At 36.4% G+C, this 12,544-nt stretch overlaps 1 protein-coding gene across 1 annotated transcript in view; it reads left to right on the top strand.

Moving 5' to 3' along the window:
• Anxa10 (annexin A10) overlaps nucleotides 1-12,544 on the top strand; it is an 84,958-nt gene that overhangs the window by 33,123 nt on the left and 39,291 nt on the right. The window contains exon 2 of the mRNA XM_052162128.1: nucleotides 12,000-12,081. Coding sequence (XP_052018088.1) covers nucleotides 12,000-12,081 — 82 coding nt within the window. The remainder of the gene's footprint in view (nucleotides 1-11,999; nucleotides 12,082-12,544) is intronic.

Below are 12,544 nucleotides of genomic sequence, written 5' to 3'. Positions count from 1 at the left end.
CCCTGTCCTCCCACCCACCCCTTCCCACTTCCCCGTTCTGGTTTTGCTGAATACTGCTTCATTGAGTCTTTCCAGAACAAGGGGCCACTCTTCCTTTCTTCTTGTACCTCATTTGATGTGTGGATTATGTTTTGGGTATTCCAGTTTTCTAGGTTAATATCCACTTATTAGTGAGTGCATACCATGATTCATTTTTTGAGTCTGGGTTACCTCACTTAGTATGATGTTCTCTAGCTCCATCCATTTACCTAAGAATTTCATGAATTCGTTGTTTCTAATGGCTGAATAGTACTCCATTGTGTAGATATCCCACATTTTTTGCATCCACTCTTCTGTTGAGGGATACCTGGGTTCTTTCCAGCATCTGGCAATTATAAATAGGGCTGCTATGAACATAGTAGAGCATGTATCCTTATTACATGGTGGGGAATCCTCTGGGTATATGCCCAGGAGTGGTATAGCAGGATCTTCTGGAAGTGAGGTGCCCAGTTTTCGGAGGAACCGCCAGACTGATTTCCAGAGTGGTTGTACCAATTTGCAACCCCACCAGCAGTGGAGGAGTGTTCCTCTTTCTGTAATTGGCAAATCTTAACTGGGTTTTGAATTCAGGAGCAATATAATCCTCTTAGATAGAACAAATGCCAAAAATCTACATTCCAAAATCATATCTAGTAAATTATTGTGGAGTGGCCTCTTGATAAATATGAATAAAGTTCAAAAACTGAAACTTCAGATCTGTGCTTCTTCATAGGAAAACCAATCTGCAGTTTCCCTCCTAGCTGATTGTGCTTCATATAGGCTCAATACCAGAGTTTTGTTACATCATTCTCTTGTCACCACAACAATAAATAAGAACAATTGGAAATTTCTCAAAACAATCTCTCCACTTTCGAAAGTTCACAAGCTACTAAATAATTCATGCCTGAGACTTTTTACTAACTTTATGTAAAGGTACTGCATTAGCATATATTTTCTTTATACTACAGAAAAAAATTCCATGATACCTAACTTTCAAATGTTCTAAAAAGCTAACAAATACATTTCCACTATCATTGGAGGATTACCTTAAAAGTCAGAACCATTCTTCATATAAAATAACTGAGACAGGCCTCAAATATGCAAAGGATTTTCCAAAAGTAGGATAAATAAAAACAAATCCATCTACATTTACAAGTGCAAATACTTTATGATGTTTGATTGTTTGAGTCTACAGATAAAATATATGCAATTTATCACAAGTTTTTTAAATTAATAATTGCATACAGATACATTAACATATAACATACTTTTAACACACACATAAAATGGCGTTTAACAGTCTTCTTACTATATATATAAAGAAATCTTGCTTTGACTAATTATAAGTACCCAATTCATTGTTAAATATATTCAAGTGTTTCTAAAGTCAAATTAAAACATGTATCAAAGAATGTTGAACATTTTATGCTTTCAGCTGTTTTCATTTTTAGCAGAAATAAATCACATTAGTTCACAGTTTTATATTACACTGTTGATATTAATGAAATACATATCAAACTTTCAGTCAATCTACTTTGCTATTCCATGGTAAACAGATCAACGACTATTGCAAAGCTATGAGGAATAGGAGTGTAATGTATTTTTAACCTTATTACCATGGACTACTCTGCTGGTTTCAATAAGAGTTTCCTCCCATTGACTCATGTATCTGAACAGTAGTCTCCTGCTGGAGGCATTCTTTAGGAATATTATGGAATCGTCAAGAGGTGGAGCTTGATGGGAAAACATAAAAACATCATTGGGGGCAGGGTTTGAGGGTTTAAGTCTATCCCTGATTCCTGTTCCTTCTGCTTCCAATTTATGGATGAAAATGCCAAAGATCATGCCATTAATATATTGCATTATACACTCCTTTATGACATGGCGTAGAAAGAGGTTCCAAATCCTCACCACTGACTGAGAAGCACAGGCAGTGATAACTTCTGACAGAGAAACAGTTTTCTTTAAAGACGTGGTCCCTGATTGACTATGCCACAGTGTATGGCCCCATTCCCAAGAGTATATGACCATAAAAAATTAGACTCAATAGGGAAAATAAAAAGACAACAAGCTGGGGGTTGAGGAAGTAAGGAGGATCTGAGAGGAATTAGGTGAAGAAGTAAGTAGTGTATGTTATAAAAGTTTTTTATGCAGGTTAGTATTGTCAACTTGACTCATCCTGGGAAAGAGACCTCACGTAGGGAACTGCCTCATCAAATTAGCCTATGGGGCATTTTCCTAATTATTCATTGATGTGAGAGGGACCTGCCCTCTTTGAATAATCTTAATCCTGGGCAAATGGGTCTGGCCAGAAGATCAGGCCCATAACCAATTTTCTATGTTTTCTGCTTCTAGCTCCCACCTTGAGTTTTTGGGTTGGCTTCTTCAATGATAAGATCTAAGCCAAATAAATCCTTTCATCCCCAAGTTAGTTTTGGTCACTGCTTTATTTTAGCACCATGATTCAAGCTAAGGCATATATAGTAAGAAATTCCTAAAGAATTAGTAATATATTCTTTAATTTTAATTATTAGTTTGATTTGTTGTTAGGCCTCCATATACTGATTTCCCTGTGAATTTAGTATATGAAAACTTATACTTAGACCCAAGAGTTTACTATCTTTTTTCAACTTTTTTTATTAGATATATTTTTATTTACATTTAAAATGTTGTCCCTTTTCCTGGTTCTCTACCCCCCCTCGAAAACTCCATAGACCCTCTACCCTCCCCCTGTTCCCCAGTCAACCCTCTCCTGCTTCCCTGTCCTGGTAAATGGATGGACCTGGAAAATATCATCCTGAGTGAGGTAACCCAATAACAAAAGAACACACATGGTATGCACTCACTGATAAGTGGATATTAGACCAGAAGCTTGGAATACCCAAGTCACGTTTCACATATCAAATGATGTCCAAGAAGGAGGAAGAACAAACTATGGATACTCTGGTCCTTCGTAGAAGAGTTTAGTATCTTACACAAAGCCAATCTTCTGTAAATATATTCTGATCACCATATGTAAACTTTCCCATCATAATACTATACACACTGACCTCTCAGTACCAACTTCCTTGTCACCCTTGCTTTGATCACAATTTTGGTGAAATTCTTTCAATTTTCTTCCAGTTTAATCAAAAGTTAACTATAGATTTTTTTATGTATTGATTTTATTGTATGGAGATATGTTTCTTCTGTTCTGAGTTCCATCTGATCTTTTAACATATAGATATATTAGTTATTAGTTATTCTTTATTTGAGAAATATATAATATCCTGCTTTCTGTCTTGTATATTTTACAACATAATTTTATACTAAATAATAGAAAAGACATTTGTATAAAGAATAAAAGACAGAAATTCTAACATTGTATACATTTTGTATTTGTAATGTTTGTTTATCTGTTTGATTATTAGTGGATTAGTTTTATTGAATTGTTTCCTGTGGAGACATTTTTCCACAATCCATCAATATCTCTCATGGCTCTTTTGTTCTTCTTACTTCTAAGTATGTTTTATTCTATGGATTGCTTTGACTACTGTTATAGTTGCCATTTTCAAAATGCTAAGCACTACCCCAAGTCCTAGCTCAAAAGATATTTCATTTCTAGGGGACTCCATTATATTAAAATCATATTATCCCTACTTTGTAATGGAAGGAAAATGAGATACATTGAATTTAAATACTTCTTTACCTATACTATTGCTTACAGACATAAAGGAAACTTGAATTCAAATCTCTCTGATGTCCAAGACAATACATTTATGTACTTTCCTAATCTCTTGAGATAATTATGTTAATGTGTATGATATTTACTCTAGCTACATTTTACCATATAAAATTTTTGTTATGGGCCACAATCAAACTGTATTCCTCCTTTGTAATTAATGATGCTTTGTGCACCAAAGGAAATAGTTTGAAATCTGTAATGTTTTTAAAACTTTGCCCATTCATTAACCAAAGAGTTACTAGGCCTTCAGCTAAAGACATATATAATACTCACTGTGATACATTCATTTCAAAACAAAGTATAATGTGAAACTTTGAGCCTAGGTACTTGAAGATGGTGAACTCTGTACATTACAAATAGAGTGGATGCTTTGTGGAACTATTGTCTCCTGAAAATCTGTAACTCTGTGATTCCATGACAACAGCTATAATAAAAATTTGAGATTATATTTTTCAATTTATGTGAATAATTACATTGGATATTTGGTGGGGATTACACAGAATCTGTACATTATTTTTTATAGGATGAACATTTTCACACATGAAGCATTCCAATCAATGGCCATGGGAGGACATTAGATCTTTTGATGTTTTCTTCAGTTTCCTTCTTAGTTGTCTTAAAATTTTCATTGTGCAAGCCTTTCATTTCCAAAGATACTTTTGTTTTGTTATAAAGAATGATATTTGTGGTGGTTTGAATCATAATAGCCTCTATAGGCTCTTATGTTTGAATGTTTGATCCCCAGTTGGTGGAATTGTTTGGGAAGGATTAGGAGGCGTGGCCTTGTTGGAAAAAGTATGTTACTGGGGGTGAACACTGAAGCTTCAAAAACCCATGCCATTTCCAGTTAGCTTGCTCTCTCATCCTCCCTTCTCTCTCTCTCTCTCTCTCTCTCTCTCTCTCTCTCTCTCTCTCTCTCTCTCTCTCTCTCTCTCTCTCTCTCGCCAATTGTTAACTCAAAATGTAACTTCTCGACTATGGCTCCAGTGTCATGCCTGTCTTCTGTCTGTCATGCTCCATAATAGTCACAGACTCACCCTCTGAAATTGTCAGTTTCATCCCATAAATTCTTTCTTTTATATGCTGTGTTGGACATGATGTCTTCATAGCAATAGAAAAATAAATACTCTGGTATTGTTTCACTGATTGCTTTATTGCTGCATTTACTATTACTATATTGAAGGCTACTAAGTTCTGTGTGTTAATTTTGTATCTTACTCCTTTTTTGAGTGTGTTTATCAGCTATAGAAACCTTCTGGTGTAATGTTTTGAATATTTCAAGTATAAAATCATGTTATCTGCAAATGTAAATATTTTGACATTTTCCTTTCTTACCTCTTTCTCCATTATGGCCTTCACTTCTCATATCACATTACTGAACAGAAATGGATACACTGGGTTTTAGGGCTCATGATTTTTTTAAATGCTTAGCCAGGTCTTGGTTAAGTCAGAGAGGATGCACCTAACCACAACAGACTGAATGTCCCAGGGAATTTAGAGATCAGTGGAGTGTGGGGTTGGAGAGTAAGGGGTAGGGGGACGTCCACATGGAGACAAGGATGGGGGAGAGAGAGAGGAGATATGAGATGAGGAACAGTCAGAGGGTAGACTGGGAGGGGAATAAAATCTGGGGTGTAAAAAACAGATTAAATAAAATTTTTAAAAAATCACAAAATAGGTTTGTATTTGGCTGGTAGCACGTAGCAAGTTTAATATTATTAAGGTACTAAGTGGTAATTTTCAAGTGGTGAGTTAACTTCCAATTACTATTATAACACAAAAGAAAAGAAAATATTTTAATAGAGTAGAAACTATAGACCTCTTACAACCTTGAAGCTGCTGTGTGATATCATAACAGTAGATATAATGATTCATATACTCCTATAAGTTTGTCACCTCCACAAATGAACCATAATATAAAATATGAGCTGAAGATTATTACCTATCAAATTGATCTATGTATCAAAGGTACTGCTCTGATAAATATTGATGAGAGAGGATATACATATAGAGATGAGCATAGGGTACATCATGATAAATCAATACCCATTCATCTAAATATGCTGAGAAACTAATATTGTCTTTTTTTTATTCGATATAATTTATTTACATTTCAAATGATTTCCCTTTTCTAGCCCCCCCACTCCCCGAAAGTCCCGTAAGCCCCCTTCTCTTCCCCTGTCCTCCCACCCACCCCTTCCCACTTCCCCGTTCTGGTTTTGCCGAATACTGTTTCACTGAGTCTTTCCAGAACCAGGGGCCACTCCTCCTTTCTTCTTGTACCTCATTTGATGTGTGGATTATGTTTTGGGTATTCCAGTTTTCTAGGTTAATATCCACTTATTAGTGAGTGCATACCATGATTCACATTTTGAGTCTGGGTTACCTCACTTAGTATGATATTCTCTAGCTCCATCCATTTGCCTAAGAATTTCATGAATTCATTGTTTCTAATGGCTGAATAGTACTCCATTGTGTAGATATACCACATTTTTTGCATCCACTCTTCTGTTGAGGGATACCTGGGTTCTTTCCAGCATCTGGCAATTATAAATAGGGCTGCTATGAACATAGTAGAACATGTATCCTTATTACATGGTGGGGAGTCTTCTGGGTATATGCCCAGGAGTGGTATAGCAGGATCTTCTGGAAGTGAGGTGCCCAGTTTTCGGAGGAACCGCCAGACTGCTTTCCAGAGTGGTTGTACCAATTTGCAACCCCACCAGCAGTGGAGGAGTGTTCCTCTTTCTCCACACCCTCTCCAACACCTGCTGTCTCCTGAATTTTTAATCTTAGCCATTCTGACTGGTGTAAGATGAGATCTTAGGGTTGTTTTGATTTGCATTTCCCTAATGACTAATGAAGTTGAGCATTTTTTAAGATGCTTCTCCGCCATCCGAAGTTCTTCAGGTGAGAATTCTTTGTTTAACTCTGTACCCCATTTTTTAATAGGGTTGTTTGGTTTTCTGGAGTCTAACTTCTTGAGTTCTTTATATATATTGGATATTAGCCCTCTATCTGATGTGGGATTGGTGAAGATCTTTTCCCAATTTGTTGGTTGCCGATTTGTCCTCTTGATGGTGTCCTTTGTCTTACAGAAACTTTGTAATTTTATGAGGTCCCATTTGTCAATTCTTGCTCTTAGAGCATACGCTATTGGTGTTCTGTTCAGAAACTTTCTCTCTGTACCGATGTCCTCAAGGGTCTTCCCCAGTTTCTTTTCTATTAGCTTCAGAGTGTCTGGCTTTATGTGGAGGTCCTTGATCCATTTGGATTTGAGCTTAGTACAAGGAGACAGGGATGGATCAATTCACATTCTTCTGCATGCTGACCTCCAGTTGAACCAGCACCATTTGATGAAAAGGCTATCTTTTTTCCATTGGATGTTTTCAGCCTCTTTCTCGAGGATCAAGTGGCCATAGGTGTGTGGGTTCATTTCTGGATCTTCAATCCTGTTCCATTGATCCTCCTGCCTGTCACTGTACCAATACCATGCAGTTTTTAACACTATTGCTCTGTAGTATTGCTTGAGGTCAGGGATACTGATTCCCCCAGATTTTCTTTTGTTGCTGAGAATAGTTTTAGCTATCCTGGGTTTTTTGTTGTTCCAGATGAATTTGATAATTGCTCTTTCTAACTCTGTGAAGAATTGAGTTGGGATTTTGATGGGTATTGCATTGAATCTGTATAGTGCTTTAGGCAAAATGGCCATTTTAACTATATTGATTCCCATTTTTTGAGGTCTTCTTCTATTTCCTTCTTCAGAGTCTTGAAGTTCTTGTCATACAGATCTTTCACATGTTTGGTAAGAGTCACCCCAAGATACTTTATACTGTTTGTGGCTATTGTGAAGGGGGTCATTTCCCTAATTTCTTTCTCAGCCTGCTTATCCTTTGAGTATAGGAAGGCCACTGATTTGCTTGAGTTGATTTTATAACCTGCCACTTTGCTGAAGTTGTTTATCAGCTGTAGGAGCTCTCTAGTGGAGTTCTTTGGGTCACTTAGGTAGACGATCATGTCGTCTGCAAATAATGATAGTTTGACTTCTTCCTTTCCAATTTGTATCCCTTTGACCTCCTTATGTTGTCGAATTGCCCGAGCTAGTACCTCAAGTACAATATTGAAAAGATAAGGAGAAAGGGGGCAGCCTTGTCTGATCCCTGATTTCAGTGGGATTGCTTCAAGTTTCTCTCCATTTAGTTTGATGCTGGCTACCGGTTTGCTGTATATTGCTTTTACTATGTTTAGGTATGGGCCTTGAATTCCTGTTCTCTCCAAGACTTTAAGCATGAAAGGATGCTGAATTTTGTCAAATGCTTTTTCGGCATCCAATGAAATGACCATGTGGTTTTGTTCTTTGAGTTTGTTTATGTAGTGGATTGTATTGATGGATTTCCGTATATTGAACCAACCCTGCATTCCCGGGATAACACAACTGGAGAATCTGGAGGAAATGGACAATTTCCTTGACAGATACCAAATACCAAAATTAAATCAGGACCAACTAGACCATCTAAACAGTCCCATAATGCCTAAAGAAATAGAAGGAGTCATAGAAAGTCTTCCAACCAAAAAAAGCACAGCACCAGATGGCTTCAGTGCAGAATTCTACCAGACCTTCAAAGAAGAGTTAACACCAATACTCTTCAAACTATTCCACAAAATAGAAACAGAAGGAACACTACCCAATTCCTTCTACGAAGCCACAATTACGCTGATACCAAAGCCACAAAAAGATCCAACAAAGAAAGAGAACTTCAGACCCATTTCACTTATGAACATCGATGCAAAAATACTCAATAAAATTCTTGCCAACCGAATCCAAGAACACATCAAAACGATCATCCACCATGATCAAGTAGACTAAAATTGTCTTAAACAATATATTGTTAAAATTCTTTTCTCAGTGAATAAAATACATACATACACATATATATGCATATTTTATAAAATACAGTAATGGTATCATAATCTCACAATTAAAGTTAAGTGACTACTACTTCCAATATTTAAACCTTAAAGCCATCTAGGATTGAAACATTAAAAAGAAAATGTCCAAGCTGGAGAGATGACTCAGTAATGAAGAGCATTGCTGTACTTGTAAAGGTCTGGGCTAATACCCACTTACGAGTAAGTGCATATCATGTGTGTTCTTTTGTGTTTGGGTTACCTCACTCAGGATAATATTTTCCAGTTCCATCCATTTGTCTAAGAATTTCATGAATTCGTTGTTTTTAATAGCTAAAAAATACTCCATTGTGTATATATACCACATTTTCTGTATCCATTCCTCCATTGAGGGACACCTGGGTCCTTTTCAGCTTCTGGCTATTATATCATAGGGCTGCTATGAACATAGTGGAACACGTGCCCTTATTACATGCTGGACAATCCTCTGGGTATATGCCCAGCAGTGAAGGAGTGTTCCTCTTTCTCCACATCCTCTCCAGCACCTCTTGTCTCCTGAGTTTTGATCTTAGACATTCTGACCACTGTGAGGTGAAATCTCAGGGTTGTTTTTATTTGCATTTCCCTGATGACTAAGGATGTTGAACATTTCTTTAGGAGCTTTTCAGCCATCCGATATTGCTCAGGTGAAAATTCTTTGTTTAGCTCTGTACCCCATTTTTAATAGAGTTATTTGGCTCTCTGGAGTCTAACTTCTTGAGTTCTTTGAAGATATTGGATATTAGCCCTCTGTTAGATGTAGGGTTGGTAAAGATTTTTCCCAACTTGTTGGTTGCCATTTTGTCCTATTTTCAGTGTCCTTTGCCTTGCAGAAAGTTTGTAATTTTATGAAGTCCCATTTGCCAATTCTTGATCTTAGAGCATAGGCTATTGGTGTTCTGTTCAGGAAATTTTACCCTGTGCCCATATGTTCAAGGCTCTTCCCCAGTTTCTTTTCTAGTAGATTTAGTGTGTCTGGTTTTATGTGGAGGTCTTTGATCCACTTGGACTTGACCTTAGTACAAGGAAATAAGAATGGATCAATTTGCATTCTTTTGCATGGTAGCCACCAGTTGAGCCGGCACCATTTGTTGAAAGGCCATCTTTTATCCACTGGATGGTTGTAGCTCCTTTGTCAAAGATCAAGTGACCATAGGTGTGTGGGTTCATTTCTGGGTCTTCATTTCTATTCCATTGAGCTACCTGCCTGTCACTGTACCAATACCATGGAGCTTTTAACACTACTGCTCTGTAGTACTGCTTGAGGTCTGCGATACTGATTCCCCCAGAAGTTCTTTTACTGTTGAGAATAGTTTTAGCTGTCCTGGGTTTTTTTGTTATTCCAGATGAATTTGAGAATTGCTCTTTCTAATTCTAGAAAGAATTGAGTTGAAATTTTGATGGGAATTGCAGTGAATCTGCAGATTGCTTTTGACAATATGGCCATTTTTACTATATTAATCCTGCCAATCCACAAGCATGGGAGATCATTCCATCTTCTGAGGTCTTCTATTTCTTTCCTCAAAGACTTGAAGTTCTTGTCATACAGATCTTTTACTTGTTTGGTTAGAGTCACACCAAGATACTTTATATTGTTTGTGACTATTGTGAAGGGTGTCATTTCCCTAATTTTTTTTCTCAGCCTGTTTATCCTTTGAGTATAGGAAGGTTACTCATTTGTTTGAGTTAATGTTATATCCAGCCACTTTGCTTAAGTTGTTTATCAGCTTTAGAAGTTCTCTGCTAGAGTTCTTTGGGTTGCTTAAGTATACTATCATATCATCTGCAAATAGTGATAATTTGACTTCTTCCTTTCTAATTTGTATCCCTTTGACCTCCCTTAGTTGTCTAATTGCTCTAGCTAGAACTTTAAGTACTATATTGAAAAGATATGGAGAGAGGGGGTAGCTTGTCTAGTCCCTGATTTTGGTGGAATTGCTTCAGGTTTCTCTCCATTTAGTTTGATGTTGGCTACTGATTTGCTGTATATTGCTTTTACTATGTTTAGGTATGTGTCTTGAATTCCCGATCTTTCCAAGACTTTTAACATGAAAGGATGCTGAATTTTGTCAAAGGCTTTTTCAGCATCTAATGAAATGACCCTGTGGTTTTTTCTTTGAGTTTGTTTATGTAGTGGATTACATTGATGGACTTCTGTGTATTGAACCATCCCTGCATGCCTGGGATGAAGCCTACTTGATCCTGGTGAATGATCATTTTGATGTGTTCTTGGATTAGGTTGGCAAGAATTTTATTGAGTTTTTTCATCGATATTCATAAGGGAAATTGGTCTGAAGTTTTCTTTCTTTGTTGGATCTTGGTGTGGTTGTGGTATCAGCATAATTGTGGCTTCAAAAGAAAGCATTTACTCCTCCAATTCCTTTACTAAATATTTTTATATCAATGGATTCATACTCATTTAACAATAAACTATGTTCTTTTTCTTTTTAAATAATTAATCTCCCATTAGACAATGAATATTAGAGAGCTGCATAATCACATAATATTCCCCAAAGCACTAGGTTAGTGGATGAGTTTTTAAATCCTCATATGCTCATTCACTATGAGATAGCAATTTTTATTTTCCAGAGTTCCAGACACACTGAAAACAAATGTAGAGAGCTGACCCTTGTTCTTAACAATATCTGATTGACGGCTCTTTCTGTTGAGGGTGAGAATAGGGCACAGAGTCTAACTGGTTCTATCTGAATTCAGAACCATGTGACTCTTAACATATTTCATAAATGTTCTGCTATTTTATTATTGTCAAGACATCACAGGGTCATTGTTTTTTGTTTTCTATGCAGCTGGGTTCTTTGGGCAAATAATATAAGTCTTATCCTTGTTCCTCCATTTTTTTTTATATATTCCAAACCCACATTCAATTATTTTAATTTTTTCATATGATTTTAAGTTTACTTTTATGGGTAAAAAGCTATAGTGGTGAATGACACAGTTCAGATGAATGGACTAAATCTTTCCATATACTTTTCTTTAAGTTTTATAAGTAGTCATCAGCTTCAAAGAAAATGTGTTTTACATTTAGTTTTAAATTTTATAATTGAACCTAAGATCTCAACTTTTTTTCTTGATGATAATGGCAACATAATAAAAATCACTGAATAAAATACACTTAATCAAGTCACCTTTCTATATTTAACACACAATTATGCCATGTTTGAGAGACAACAGTGAGGTACACTAGAATAAACATTTAAAATATATTTCTGTAGGTATTTAAGTAGATGATTTTGTTGAAACTTTTCATTGAAATTAGTACAAGCTCTTAAGTGTTGATTCTTCCTGCCAGGTCCAAGGAACCATCTTCCCAGCTCCAAACTTCAATCCTGTGATGGATGCCCAAATGCTAGGTGGAGCACTCCAAGGATTCGGTGAGCCTGGGAAAAACATTCATTGGTTATTGTATTATCCTTTTTAAACCTCATGTTAACATGATATCATGAGTGTAAACTAAGGTTTTGTTGAAGACAGATATAAGAGTATAGAATTAGAAGAAAATAATGGAAGACAAGATGCTGAGGAGAAATTACAATGTGGGTCCTGAAATGTGTTCCTTATGCCCTCATATGCCTCATTGTTGAATCCTCCATAAGGTTCCAAAGCATAAATTTGATCAAAAGTAACACATCCTGTCAACCTCTGCATTCGTTTTCTTTCGACTTTCTTTTCTGTTGCTACTGACTCTTACACCCAAAACTAATCTCCTATTGTCCCAAATGGCTGTTTGTCCACACCTCAAAAACGCGTCCCAATATAATCCTTGCCTGAGATGTTATTTTGTTTCTTGTCTGTTTTTAACCTAAGTTCTCCAAATGAATATCCTCTGTTTCCTTC

Source organism: Apodemus sylvaticus, chromosome 18, assembly GCF_947179515.1.
Source record: "Apodemus sylvaticus chromosome 18, mApoSyl1.1, whole genome shotgun sequence".
NCBI lineage: Eukaryota > Metazoa > Chordata > Mammalia > Rodentia > Muridae > Apodemus > Apodemus sylvaticus.
This window is presented reverse-complemented; position numbering and strand designations above follow the sequence as displayed.